Genomic DNA, 15,443 nt, shown 5'->3' with positions numbered 1-15,443 from the left:
AACTGCTGAATTGTGTGTCGTGACATTTAAATGTATTACTTCTTTGCTATTATCTGTATTTGCAACACATTTTGCAGACTGCATCCACATATACCACTGAATATACCTGTATAATTATACAGTACCATGGTATGGCACATTGACAAGGAGGTATGAGGTTATAAACACTGACAGGTATGAAAAAATGCCATATCATGCAGGAAGTTTTATACCAGTCGAGTCAACATAAGGAAGTCCCCAACACCTGGTAGTGCTTTTGACAGCTTGCAGCTGCGAACTGCAAACAGCTGTCGGTGGAAACAACAGCCATCTATAGAGCCATGAAGAGATGTTGCCATAGAGACATTTACAAAATTGGGTTGTAGAAATGTGAAGGAGCTGTGCACAGCACACAGAACCTGTACACCAGGTCACTTTTTGTTTTCATTTCCAATAGAAAATTTTCAAAATGACAACCAGGCAATGTCAGGTTTGTGCTTGATGCACATTGCTTGCTTACAGTTGCTCAGGAAGAGTAGTCCAATTGTTGGATGAACCTCAAATACCACATTTTTCCAGCTTTGACAGCAGAATCTTATGATCCACCATCTCAAAAGCTTTAGACAGGTCAGTATATACTCCGGTTGATAGACTGTCAGGCTTAGTATGCAATTGATGAACTCATAAATGGCAATTGTTGTTGAACTGTTATTTCCTAATCCATGTTGTTCATTACATATGACATTGTTCTTATTTACAAGTTCCATACATAGGTTAGTCATCCATAACTGTTTCTAATATTTTCTTACATTATATCTCTCACCTTTTTCTATATTCTGGAATAACCCTTAGATGTTTTCAGTACAGTGAACAGTCATGTGAGTGTGTGAGTGCACTCACCTTTAAGATTGCAGCAAGGACAACATCAGTGCCAGCAGAGTTAGAATTTTTGGCCATTTTATTGCTTTTGCTACTTCATCTTGTGAGACAGACATGATATACTTTGACCTTCTGCATGAGCTGATTTGTTATTCATTGAATTGGGTATTCTTATTTTTGTTTGATTTTTTGTGTAATCAGCAACACCTGCAAAAATGTTGTTAAATGTATTGCCTACTTTTAAGAGGTTTGTTACTTTTTTTTATTTTCATGTGAAAGTGTTATATTTGTACATTCTGCTCTGTTCGTTTTTAATAACACTCCACATGGCCTTCGATTTATTTGCTGAATAATAAATGAACTCATCATTACATATTATTTTTGCTCCTGTTGCTAATTTTCTTAGTATTTCGCAATATTTTGTATAGTATATGTGTAATTCAGGTGAAAAATTATTCAGTTTATGAAGCAAGCTCTTCATCTAGCATTGACTCTTAGTCCTCATGTGATGTAATTGTTTATTCTAGAATTGCCTCTTGTGATAATGCTTTAAAGTGAAAATGCAATTGAGGAGCATTTTTTCAAAACTCGATATGCAACAGATACAGTTTTTCTTAAAATGAGTTTTTCTGTTTTCACCTACATAGATATATATTTGTGCATTTGAATTTGTACAGAACTACTAGATCTTACAGACATTAATAAAGTGTTGTCATGAAATATACTAAAATTCAGTTTTTATAACATTATATTAAGGTGTGATTTTTTCCAGTTTTTTCTAAAGTCTGTGAGTGCTTATAATTATTGTTGGTATCAGCTACGTTCCTTTCTTTAATTCTGTGTATTTTTTTCTCCAAACTAATATTTTTATGTGCTGTAATATTTATTATATGCCTGCCTTGTTGTAAAACACATATTTTTGCTTATAGTTTTTGACTTTATTGAGAGCACAAAGAATAATGATAGAAACACAGTTGCATAATACAATAACAAAAATGATAATTATTTTAACATAATTGTTTAGCTTATCACTACTACATGAAGTATGACATGAATAACACAAAAATTAATGCATGTTCCAATCACATTGTTGTTGTCAAGTTTTCCCTCTTACATCTATCACTTTATTCATCTAGGAGATCTTTGTAAAACTCCTTTGTATCCTCTGGAATTTCAAAATTTGTACGCTCTGGAATTTCAAAATACTTTAGCAAGGCAGAAACATTTTTCTTCTTTCCTTTGCTCACCATATTTTGTTTTGGTAAAAGGGTGGACGTTAGTACTGATGGATGGAATTGTTTCTTTCATCTCAGGATATCAACTTGTACTGGATATCTGGAGTATGTGTCACTTACTGACACTATCTTTTAGTTTTTTAGAACTTTGAGAGTACCATGCTCTTATAAAAGATAATATTCTTTAGGAGACAAGATGCTTTCTTTTTCTCTGTAAGACTTCTCATTTCTACCAAACGGTCAGTCTGGAGGCATGTAGTTCTGGCCACAAATAGGGAAGAAGAGATGAATATTATTAAATTGCGTGCTGTTTTCCAAGAATGCTGTAGACATCGCCATCATGTAACATTTTTTTTTTTTTTTTTTTTTTTTTTTTTTTGGGCTGCTTCAAGAATCTGAGAATAGTATTGGTTCCATTGTCTGATTGTTTTTTATCTAACTCAGAAAGAAAGCCCAGCAAACCTGAAGCAATTAATTGGATCCTCTTGAAGATTCTGTCTCCAACTGGGTGTAGAAAACAATGTTCACAGATTGTATGACCATACTTGTTTAACATAGAAAACCTCACTGATTGATAGTTTTGGAATAGGCTTGTAGGATTATCTTCTTTGCTTTGCATGATTTTACGTAATCTGTGCTTAGTTCATAGTTAATTCTTCTTCTGCAGACATGTTTCAGCTTTTATTTCCATTAAACCAACCTTAGAAGTGGAGTAGGTATTGGAATGCGGTGTTGTGAATGATAGATTGAAATGTTTGTGAAATACAAGGGTGGTTTGAAAAGTTCTTGGAATGAAATAGAAAAAAGGTACCTACATCACTGAAACTTTTTTTATTTTTGAATGTAGTCTCCTCGTAGATTAATGCACTTGGTCCAAAGATGTTCCAGTGCCTTGATCCCCTTTCGAAAATGAGTTTCCTCCAGGACTGCAAAATAGTTGTCAACTCTGGCTATCAATCCTTCGTTTGAAGTGAATCTTCGTCCACCAAGAAAAATTTAAGTTTTGGGAAGAGGTGGATGTCTGACAGAGCCATATCAGGTGAATAAGGTGAGTGTGGCAACAATTCATACCTTTGTTCGTGTAATTTTTCCGTGGTGATGGCATGTATGTGGGCGAGCATTGTCTTGATGGAAGATGACTTCCTTCCTTGGTAATCCTGGCCTGTTTTCGTATATCTTGTGGTACAATTTATCCAGGAGGTTAGCATAGTATTCTCCAGTAATTGTCTCCCAATTGGGGAGATAATCTATAAACAGAATCCCCTTTGCATCCCAGAACACTGATGCCATGACCTTTCCCACCAAAGGAATTGTCTTTGCTTTATTTTGTGGCGGAGAATCAGCATGTTTCCACTGCTTTGACTGTTGTTTTGTCTATGGGGTATAGTAGTACACCCAAGTTTCATCTATGGTCACAAACCGGTGCAAAAAATCTTGTTCGTTTCTCCTAAACTGGGCCAAACATTATTCCGATATGTCCATTCTCAAGCATTTTGGATCCAGCGTCAAGAGTCGCACCCATCTTGCAGATAATTTTTTCATTTCTAATTCTTCAGTTAAAATGTTATATACTCTTTCAGATGACATCTAGCAAGCGTGAGCAATTTCATGCACTTTCAATCAGTGATCCTTCATGGCCATTTTGTGCACTTCTGCAATGAGTTTTGGAGTAGTGACACATCTTGGCTGACCACTGTGCGGATCATTGATGTGTTCTTCATTACATGCACAGTCATTATGCACAACATTAAATAAAAATCAAATCAAATCTGTTGAAAGCTGTAAGGGAGAGAATCATTATCATAGAGTGGGTGGTAACTAAGATATTCTTTGAAATGGAATGGATGATAACTACTCCAGTAACAATATTTTTAATTCTCAGTGACATTATTTGGATATGGAGTTGATCAAGGCGAAAGTCAACATTGAGAGGAGTAGTGCAGTTTGTTGATTGTTAAGCTCTTTGTTTTTGTACTGAATTGTTTTTAAAATAATTTGAAAGAAAATAGGGAGCAATATTAACCTGAAATAAAACTTTTATTGAATTACCTCTTACTTTTCAGAGACACATTTTGAAGAACTGGAAGTTCCAACAAAAGTGAGTATGCATGAACATTTCTCTATACGTTAGTCAGATAGTGTGTTGTATGTTACTGATAACTGTTTTATCCCTGACTTTTGCAGGCAGACAGTGTTATCAATGTAGCACCTCTCACAGAAATACCTGAGATTGATATTTCTGATGCTAGTGTAGGCAAAGAAAAGAGGGAGAGCAATCTGGAAAAGGTGGTGCCAGAAATAGCACAACAAAGAGAAGCAGAACATGGGGATGTAGAAATGATGCAGCTTCCAGTAGTTGAATCTTCTGTGACAAATGTGATTAGTACAGAAATAATAGAATCAGCTGTGTGTGATTCAGAGTCAGACAGGATGGAGGTGCCAACAGATGCTGAGAAGTAAGTGCAATACTGAACATTCATTAAATAATAAAAGCTTTGTGTAATTTGTTTGTATGAACATAGTGGATGGATATATTGACCAAAAGTGATTGAAAGCATTTCCCACATCACCATATTATTTAAATTTTCAGAAATACACAGTCCTCATCTGCAGTGTTTTATTTATTTATTTATTTATTCATCCGTAAACAAATTTCTTTGTATGGATGTGAATTGTGTCTGTATATGTGTGAATGTTTGTGTTCGTTTGTGTGTCTGTCGACCTGCCAGCACTTTCGTTTGGTAAGTCACATCATCTTTGTTTTTAGGTATATTTTTCCTACGTGGAATGTTTCCTTCTATTATAACTATATATATATTTACCTAAAAACAAAGATGATGTGACTTACCAAATGAAAGTGCTGGCAGGTCGACAGACACACAAACGAACACAAACATACACACAAAATTCAAGCTTTCGCAACAAACTGTTGCCTCATCAGGAAAGAGGGAAGGAGAGGGAAAGACGAAAGGATGTGGGTTTGAAGGGAGAGGGTAAGGAGTCATTCCAGTCCCGGGAGCGGAAAGACTTACCTTAGGGGGAAAAAGCGACGGGTATACACTCGCGCACACACACACATATCCATCCACACATATACAGACACAAGCAGACATATTTAAAGACAAAGAGTTTGGGCAGAGATGTCAGTTGAGGCAGAAGTGCAGAGGCAAAGATGTTGTTGAATGACAGGTGAGGTATGAGTGGCGGCAACTTGAAATTAGCGGAGATTGAGGCCTGGTGGATAACGGGAAGAGAGGATATATTGAAGAGCAAGTTCCCATCTCCGGAGTTCAGATAGGTTGGTGTTGGTGGGAGGTATCCAGATAACCCGGACGGTGTAACACTGCGCCAAGATGTGCTGGCCGTGCCCCAAGGCATGTTTAGCCACAGGGTGATCCTCATTCCCAACAAACACTGTCTGCCTGTGTCCTTTCATGCGAATGGACAGTTTGTTGCTGGTCATTCCCACATAGAATGCATCACAGTGTAGGCAGGTCAGTTGGTAGATCACGTGGGTGCTTTCACACGTGGCTCTGCCTTTGATTGTGTACACCTTCCGGGTTACAGGACTGGAGTAGGTGGTGGTGAGAGGGTGCATGGGACAGGTTTTACACCGGGGGCGGTTACAAGGGTAGGAGCCAGAGGGTAGGGAAGGTGGTTTGGGGATTTCATAGGGATGAACTAAGAGGTTACGAAGGTTAGGTGGACGGCGGAAAGACACTCTTGGTGGAGTGGGGAGGATTTCATGAAGGATGGATCTCATTTCAGGGCAGGATTTGAGGAAGTCGTATCCCTGCTGGAGAGCCACATTCAGAATCTGATCCAGTCCCGGAAAGTATCCTGTCACAAGTGGGGCATTTTTGTGGTTCTTCTGTGGGAGGTTCTGGGTTTGAGAGGATGAGGAAGTGGCTCTGGTTATTTGCTTCTGTACCAGGTCGGGAGGGTAGTTACGGGATGCGAAAGCTGTTGTCAGGTTGTTGGTGTAATGCTTCAGGGATTCCGGACTGGAGCAGATTCGTTTGCCACGAAGACCTAGGCTGTAGGGAAGGGACCGTTTGATGTGGAATGGGTGGCAGCTGTCGTAATGGAGGTACTGTTGCTTGTTGGTGGGTTTGATGTGGACGGACGTGTGAAGCTGGCCATTGGACAGGTGAAGGTCAACATCAAGGAAAGTGGCATGGGATTTGGAGTAGGACCAGGTGAATCTGATGGAACCAAAAGAGTTGAGGTTGGAGAGGAAATTCTGGAGTTCTTCTTCACTGTGAGTCCAGATCATGAAGATGTCATCAATAAATCTGTACCAAACTTTGGGTTGGCAGGCCTGGGTAACCAAGAAGGCTTCCTCTAAGCGACCCATGAATAAGTTGGCATACGAAGGGGCCATCCTGGTACCCATGGCTGTTCCCTTTAATTGTTGGTATGTCTGGTCTCCAAAAGTGAAGAAGTGGGTCAGGATGAAGCTGGCTAAGGTAATGAGGAAAGAGGTTTTAGGTAGGGTGGCAGGTGATCGGCGTGAAAGGAAGTGCTCCATCGCAGCGAGGCCTTGGACGTGCGGGATATTTGTGTATAAGGAAGTGGCATCAATGGTTACAAGGATGGTTTCTGGGGGTAACGGATTGGGTAAGGATTCCAGGCGTTCGAGAAAGTGGTTGGTGTCTTTGGTGAAGGATGGGAGACTGCATGTAATGGGTTGAAGGTGTTGATCTACGTAGGCAGAGATACGTTCTGTGGGGGCTTGGTAACCAGCTACAATGGGGCAGCCGGGATGATTGGGTTTGTGAATTTTAGGTAGAAGGGGTGTCGGTGGGGTCAGGAGGTTGATGGAGTCAGGTGAAAGGTTTTGTAGGGGGCCTAAGGTTCTGAGGATTCCTTGAAGCTCTGCCTGGACATCAGGAATGGGATTACCTTGGCAAACTTTGTATGTGGTGTTGTCTGAAAGCTGACGCAGTCCCTCAGCCACATACTCCCGACGATCAAGTACCACGGTCGTGGAACCCTTGTCCGCCGGAAGAATGACGATGGACCGGTCAGCCTTCAGATCACGGATAGCCTGGGCTTCAGCAGTGGTGATGTTGGGAGTAGGATTAAGGTTTTTTAAGAAGGATTGAGAGGCAAGGCTGGAAGTCAGAAATTCCTGGAAGGTTTGGAGAGGGTGATTTTGAGGAAGAGGAGGTGGGTCCCGCTGTGACGGAGGGCGGAACTGTTCCAGGCAGGGTTCAATTTGGATAGTGTCTTGGGAGTTGGATCATTAGGGGTAGGATTAGGATCATTTTTCTTCGTGGCAAAGTGATACTTCCAGCAGGGAGTACGAGTGTAGGACAGTAAATCTTTGACGAGGGCTGTTTGGTTGAATCTGGGAGTGGGGCTGAAGGTGAGGCCTTTGGATAGGACAGAGGTTTCGGATTGGGAGAGAGGTTTGGAGGAAAGGTTAACTACTGAATTAGGGTGTTGTGGTACCAGATTGTGTTGATCGGAATTTTGAGGTTTTGGAGGGAGTGGAGCTGGAAGTGGGAGATTGAGTAGATGGGAGAGACTGGGTTTGTGTGCAATGAGAGGTGGTTGAGGTTTGCTGGAAAGGTTGTGAAGAGTGAGTGAGTTGCCTTTCCGGAGGTGGGAAACCAGAAGATTGGATAGTTTTTTGAGGTGAAGGGTGGCATGCTGTTCTAATTTGCGGTTGGCCTGTAGGAGGATGCTCTGAATAGCCGGTGTGGATGTGGGAGAGGAAAGATTGAGGACTTTTATTAAGGATAGGAGTTGACGGGTGTGTTCATTGGCGGAGTTGATGTGTAGGTGAAGGATTAGGTGGGTGAGGGCAATGGATTGTTCAGTTTGGAACTGGTATAGGGACTGATGGAAAGAAGGGTTGCAGCCAGAGATGGGAACTTTAAGTGTGAGGCCTTTGGGGGTTATGCCAAATGTCAGACAACCCTGAGAAAATAAAATATGCGAGCGTAATCTGGCTAGGGTGAAGGCATGTTTGCGGAGGGAATGTAAATAAAACTTAACGACCCCATTAAGTTTTATTTACATTCCCTCCGCAAAAATGCAACATATCCATCCGCATATACACAAACACAAGCAGACATTTAAAAATGTGTGTGTGTGCGAGTGTATACCTGTCCTTTTTTCCCCCTAAGGTAAGTCTTTCCGCTCCCGGGATTGGAATGACACCTTACCCTCTCCCTTAAAACCCAAATCCTTTCGTATTTCCCTCTCCTTCCCTCTTTCCTGATGAGGCAACCGTTGGTTGCGAAAGCTTGAATTTTGTGTGTATGTTTGTGTTTGTTTGTGTGTCTATCGACCTGCCAGCACTTTTGTTTGGTAAGTCTCATCATCTTTCTTTTTAGATATATTTTTTCCACGTGGAATGTTTCCCTCTCACAATTTATCATTGAATTACATAATGCAGAACAACCTGCTTCAATCAAAAGAAACATATTATAAGACTCCTCTAATTCTGGTATGGGTAAATTACAATCTAGTATGTCCACTTTATAATTTTTTAACCTGATTATTTATTTATGCCAATTTTATGCTGCATGAATTCTCTAATCGAGTAAAAACTATTTTTTAATAAATATTCTTTAAGGAATGCTTTAAATTTACAGAGTGCCTTTATGCTTTTGATTTCTTTTGGCAATTTATTGTATATCTTGACACCTTGGTAAAACATAGTGATTTGGGTTTTAGTTTTATTCATTCTGTCTAGGAACCAGCAATTACTGTTTCTGGTTTGGTGATCATGTATGCAGCTGTTTGCTAAGTATTGCTCAATATTTTTGTGAATAAAAACTGTAGTTTGCAAGATACACTCCTGGAAATGGAAAAAAGTACACATTGACACCGGTGTGTCAGACCCACCATACTTGCTCCGGACACTGCGAGAGGGCTGTACAAGCAATGATCACACGCACGGCACAGCGGACACACCAGGAACCGCGGTGTTGGCCGTCGAATGGCGGTAGCTGCGCAGCATTTGTGTACCGCCGCCGTCAGTGTCAGCCAGTTTACTGTGGCATACGGAGCTCCATCGCAGTCTTTAACACTGGTAGCATGCCGCGACAGCGTGGACGTGAACCGTATGTGCAGTTGACGGACTTTGAGTGAGGGCGTATAGTGGGCATGCGGGAGGCCGGGTGGACGTACCGCCGAATTGCTCAACATGTGGGGCGTGAGGTCTCCACAATACATTGATGTTGTCGCCAGTGGTCGGCGGAAGGTGCATGTGCCCGTCGACCTGGGACCAGACCGCAGCGACGCACAGATGCACGCCAAGACCGTAGGATCCTACGCAGTGCCGTAGGGGACCGCACCGCCACTTCCCAGCAAATTAGGGACACTGTTGCTCCTGGGGTATCGGCGAGGACCATTCGCAACCGTCTCCATGAAGCTGGGCTACGGTCCCGCACACCGTTAGGCCGTCTTCCGCTCACGCCCCAACATCGTGCAGCCCGCCTCCAGTGGTGTCGCGACAGGCGTGAATGGAGGGACGAATGGAGACGTGTCGTCTTCAGCGATGAGAGTCGCTTCTGCCTTGGCGCCAATGATGGTCGTATGCGTGTTTGGCGCTGTGCAGGTGAGCGCCACAATCAGGACTGCATACGACCGAGGCACACAGGGTCAACACCCAGCATCATGGTGTGGGGAGCGATCTCCTACACTGGCCGTAAACCACTGGTGATCATCAAGGGGACACTGAATAGTGCACGGTACATCCAAACCGTCATCGAACCCATCGTTTTACCATTCCTAGACCGGCAAGGGAACTTGCTGTTCCAACAGGACAATGCACGTCCGCATGTATCCCGTGCCACCCAACGTGCTCTAGAAGGTGTAAGTCAACTACCCTGGCCAGCAAGATCTCCGGATCTGTCCCCCATTGAGCAGGTTTGGGACTGGATGAAGCGTCTTCTCACGCGGTCTGCACGTCCATAGGACGCTGGTCCAACTGAGGCGCTAGGTGGAAATGGCATGGCAAGCCGTTCCACAGGACTATATCCAACATCTCTACGATCGTCTCCATGGGAGAATAGCAGCCTGCATTGCTGCGAAAGGTGGATATACACTGTACTAGTGCCGACATTGTGCATGCTCTGTTGCCTGTGTCTATGTGCCTGTGGTTCTGTCAGTGTGATCATGTGATGTATCTGACCCCAGGAATGTGTCAATAAAGTTTCCCCTTCCTGGGACAATGAATTCACGGTGTTCTTATTTCAATTTCCAGGAGTGTATATTCACTTGGGATTGTCAGAATACCCCACTCTTTAAATAGCTCACTGCAGTGTGCTCTTTTGTGACTCTTGCTCATTATTCTGATAGCTCATTTTTGCAATCTGAACACATATTTCACATTTTGGGCATTTGCACCCCAGAATATTATGCCGTAACTTATTATAGAATGTATGTGTGCAAAGTATGTCTTTCTCTGGCATGAACTATTGCACACAGTGACTAATATTCGTAAGGCATAGCATACTGTTCTAATTTTTTTCCCAAGCATCCTAATATGTTCATCCCATTTTAATTGTTGATCAACATACATACCCAAAAATTTTGTGCTTGCTACACACTCTACAGTTTCATTTTGAACTTTTAAGTTGTGTCATATTCGGTTTTTTCTTTATATAGAAGTTTAAGTTATTAGTCTTCTTCACATTAAGGGTTACTTTGTTGTTATTTGACCAGTTGTGAACTTCCATAAGTGTCTTTTCAGCTTTTACATTTAACATTTCTGGTGTCCTGTCTGTAATTATTATATTGCTGTCATCAGCAAACAACACTGTTTCTCCTTGCGTTACACACTGTGGGAAGTCATTAATATAAATAAGAAATAGTATTGGGCCTAACACACTCCCTTGAGGTACTTCAATGTTCAAATATTCTTTATCTGAAAGACGTTTCACTAAATAATTTGAGCTACTTGAAATTTGAGATATCTCCACCCTCTGCACTCTGTCTGCAAGGTAAGACCTAAACCATTTATTTACAACCCCCCTGATTCCTAGTGCTTCAAGTTTACCTAGTAGTATTTCATGGTCAGCTGTATCAAATGCTTTGCTGAGATCTAGGAAAATGCCTGTTACTTGTTCTCCTTTATCTAGGGCTTCTAGAACTACTATTGTAAATTTTTCTATAGCTGCTTCTGTTCCCTTTCCAGTCCTGAAACCAAACTGTTCTTTGCATAGGAGTTGGTATTTATTTAAGTAGTCCGTAAGTCTGTTTTTCATAATAGTTTCCATTATTTTTGAAAAAGAAGACAACAATGGAACTGATCTGTAATTCTCTGTATTTTCTGTATCACCTTTTTTGTGTATGGGAAGAATTTTTGCATGCTTTAGATAAATAGGGAAGCAACCTGATGAAAATGAATCATTTATAATGTCTGCTAAGGGTTCTTTTATGCTGCTAATGCAGTCTTTTAGTATACACATTGGAACTTCATCTAGACCTGTGGATGATTTATTCTTGAATTTATGTACAATGCTACTGATTTCATCTCCGATGGTGGGTAGTAGTAGCATTGTGTGTGATACATAGTTCTTTGCCATTGTGTGTTGTGTTTTAGGAAGCTTTTCTTGCAGCTTTGTTGCTGTATTACTAAAGTAGTTGTTTATAAAGTTTGCCAGGCCCTTAGGATTATCTATTAAATTACCTTTATTTCTAATTTTTATGTCCATCTGCTTTGATTTTGAGTTACCAGTTTCTTGTTTTACTGCTTTTATTGTTTGAGTTCTGTATGGTCTTTTCCTTTTGGATTCTCTTTGCTTCCTGCAACAGTTTTCTGTATGTCCTCTTGTACCTGAGAAAAAACTAAGAAGGCTGGGTCACTCTTATCATTTTTGATAGATCTCATATATTTGAGTGTTTCAGAGGATTTTCTGATACCTTTTGTTACCCAAGTCTTCCTACTAGATCCCCCAACAGAAAGTACTACTTTAGGAAATGTTTCCTCAAATTTTAACTTGAATATATTCATGAATTTGTTGATTTTTTCATTTAAATGTGTTCCTGAATATACTTCTGACCATATCTGGCCAGTCATCTGTGTTGCAAATTCACACTTTTTTGATTTAGAAAAAACCCTTCTGTAGCTAAGCACTTTTGCTTGTAACTTTGTAGACATTTTAAGTTTTGCTCTTTGACGAAAGTGGTCTGATATCCCAAGGTTTTTAACAGTTACTTCACAGAATTTATGGTTAATATCTGTTAGAATATGGTCAGTTATTGAAGATGAGTGTTGGGTTACTCTTGTGGCATTTGTTACCCATTGTGAGATACCATAACTGTACAAGATATTCAAGAGCCTGGTGCTGACTTCACTGATTTTCAACATATTGATATTTAAATTTCCACAAATAATAATATGTACTTTAGGATCACATATTTTGTCCAACACTTGTATTAATTTAGTGAAAAAGGTGTTTTTTTATTAAATATTTAGACTGCCAAACAGGATTATATTGGGAATTTAATGGCTTTAAATTTTTAATCTTGGTCCTTAAAGTTTATAAACATATGATTTAAAAAAATTAAGAGATGTTGGTAGCATACATTGCATGTTTCTGCTTGTTGTAGTTAGTGATGATGAAATTGAGAAGATATGTGAAGAATTTCAATAATTAACCATGATACGAAACTCCAAAATTTATGAGGGACTGGGAAGCAATAATAGGGAAGGGAAAAGAATGCTTCGTTATTGGTTAACACATTAGTGCCCAAATTATTTTTTGGTTAATGTTTTATGTTTATTACTCAAGTGAAAAAGTAGTCAGAGCAGCTATGGCAATATCTGTCCAAACTACTTTATGTGTGCTTGTTCTGGTATATCAGCCATGATGGCACACAAATTATTGGCACTCATTAACCTACATTTATTTACAGATAAGCAAGACTTGGAGATTTGTAAATTGCAGTACATTAATGCTAGGAAAGATGTGTCTCTACTAAGTGAAATGTTCTCACTGTCTCTTCCACAAAGTGCTGCTGAGCAAAACAACCACTAATGTGAATCAAGAGTGGCTCCAACAGCTGGCCTGTGAACTCACTGACAGCTACAAAACACAGCAGGCAACTGTCTTTGTATGCTTCATCAGCCCCCTAGGGAGAAGTGGAGCTTCATCCAGATATCTTGCCAGAAAATGAATGTGGCATCCAGAGTGTATTATTCAGACAGATTGCCAGCTTTTTTTGGATAGCAGTACTTGCATTTGAGGCTGGGGTTGGTTTCAACACAAAAATGTAGGTAGCGTTTCTGGAAATAAGTATGCTGGTTTCACCCTCTCGATTGAGACTGTACTAGTTTTACCATTTAGTACTTTATCCAGTGTTAATTCTCCTCTTTCAGTCACTCGCTGTGTGCCTGTGTACTAAATTTGTAGATATAGTTTGACATCGTCTGTACTCAACAGAACATGTGTGCCTGTTTGCAGGTCATGAGGCAAGAAAGCAGATGCCATTATATGTTTGGAGGCTTGATGTGGGTGAAATCATAGAAATCATACAGCCTGATTCCTCAGGTAACAAATGAAATCTGATGGGCCATAGTTCGGTAGCTGTACAGTCCTCAAATTGATGAATTCTCTGGACAGTTGATGTAGTTCACCATATAAGAGCTCTGCTGACAATGACTCTAGGTCCCTTATGTAAGCATTACAAACAGAACAAAGGTGTAATAAGACCATACATGATGCAGTTCTTCTACTGGTGGCATAATACATTAATGCCTCCTTTAAGGAACAGTGCCATCATTCAACCATGCTGTTGCTCACTGGGTGGTAACTGGTTGTATGATGGTGGAGAGCACCATAGAATTTGCTGAGTTGTTTAAATAACACAGACTCGAATTGTCAGCCTTGGTCCATTGTAATCTGCAGCAGACATCTAAAGCAAGAAATCCAGTTTGAAATGAAAGCAAAGTGTAACATCTTCACAAATGTGTTGTTAATTGCATAGCTTCTGACCAGTGAGTAATCTGAGCAGCAGCAGTCAATAGATAACTTCGACCATTAGAAGGACGAACTGAACCCCCAACATCAATGTGCATATGCACAAAGTGCATTGTCCTGTCTGGTAATTTACCAGTGTGCACATGCATATGATGGGCTATTTGATTGGGTCAATATTTAAGACACGTAAGAGCCCACTCACGACAATTCTACAAACCAGGCCAGACAAAACATTTTGGTCCTAAGTGGGTTGAGGCCTTAATGCCAGGATGGGATAGGTTGTGCAGGCCATTGAAAGCATGTCTGCAGAAAGCAGGTGGCACAAACAGATTAGACCTTCCACTGGAAATGTCACAATATAATTTTATGTCTGAACCAAAAATGTCAACAAGTTGTAAGTGAAGGCTGGAGGATACACCGTACAGTAGCTTATGGAGTTCCTCATCATCAGATTCCTGTCCCTTGGCATGCTGAACAAAATCATTAAAATTTATTGCACTGTTAACGTGTGACAGGCAGTCAGTGACCACATTGTTTATACAAAAAATATGGCAGATAGCAGCACTGAATTTAGCGATAAGTTCCAGGTGTTTGTATTGCCACAGTGAACAATAGCTGTTGCACTGTCTGAAGGTATAGATAAGCTACTTGTGATCTGTAAATATTGTAAATGCGTATGGGACACTACTGTGACCCTCTGTTGAGTACTGTTCAAGTGTTTGGGATCCACACCAGGTTGCTTTAAAGGAACATATTGAAGCAATTCGGAGTGGGCTGCTAGATTTATTACCGGCACATTTGAACAACACACAAGTATTATGGAGATGCCTCGAGAACTCAAATGGGAATTACTGCAGGGAAGGCAACATTCTTTTCAAGGAGCACTATTGAGAAAATTTAGAGAACCAGCATTTGAGGCTAACTGCAGAATGTATCTACGGCCGGCAACATACATTTCGTGTAAGAACAATGAAGATAAGATTAGAGAGATTAGGGCTCATTTGGAGGCATATAGACACTTGTTTTTCCCTCTTTCTGTTTACAAGTGGAACAGAAAAGGAAATTACTATTGTTGGTACAGGTTACCACCCACCATGCTTCATATTGTGGCTTTTTGGGTATGTATGTGGGTGTACTGTAGATGAAACAGAACTAATGTTGAGCTTGCTCCAGGAAAATATACTGGGACTGGTAACGTTTTCAATGTGCACAAACAACTTACAATATAGGGCTGGTAATACTACCAATTTATTTGCTGAAAATGTTGTTGTATACAGGAAACTTGTTGGATGATCATAAGGAGATGCAGAAAGATTTGGACAACTTAGTGTAATGAATAGTAATTCTCTTTACATTTGGACAAATTCTAGATAATGTCCGTAACAAAAAATAAACAACCCAGCTA

General features: G+C 40.5%; 1 protein-coding gene across 1 annotated transcript in view; it reads left to right on the top strand.

The window, feature by feature from the left end:
- Positions 1–15,443, top strand: part of LOC126165048 (uncharacterized) — a 309,283-nt gene that overhangs the window by 266,363 nt on the left and 27,477 nt on the right. The window contains exons 12-13 of the mRNA XM_049920289.1: positions 4,157–4,191; positions 4,278–4,549. Of these exons, the coding sequence (XP_049776246.1) occupies positions 4,157–4,191; positions 4,278–4,549 (307 nt within the window). The remainder of the gene's footprint in view (positions 1–4,156; positions 4,192–4,277; positions 4,550–15,443) is intronic.

The sequence above is a fragment of the Schistocerca cancellata genome, chromosome 1 (genome assembly GCF_023864275.1).
Source record: "Schistocerca cancellata isolate TAMUIC-IGC-003103 chromosome 1, iqSchCanc2.1, whole genome shotgun sequence".
Classification (NCBI taxonomy): Eukaryota; Metazoa; Arthropoda; class Insecta; order Orthoptera; family Acrididae; genus Schistocerca; species Schistocerca cancellata.
Note: the sequence above shows the minus strand (reverse complement) of the source record. Positions and strands in the feature narration are given on the sequence as shown.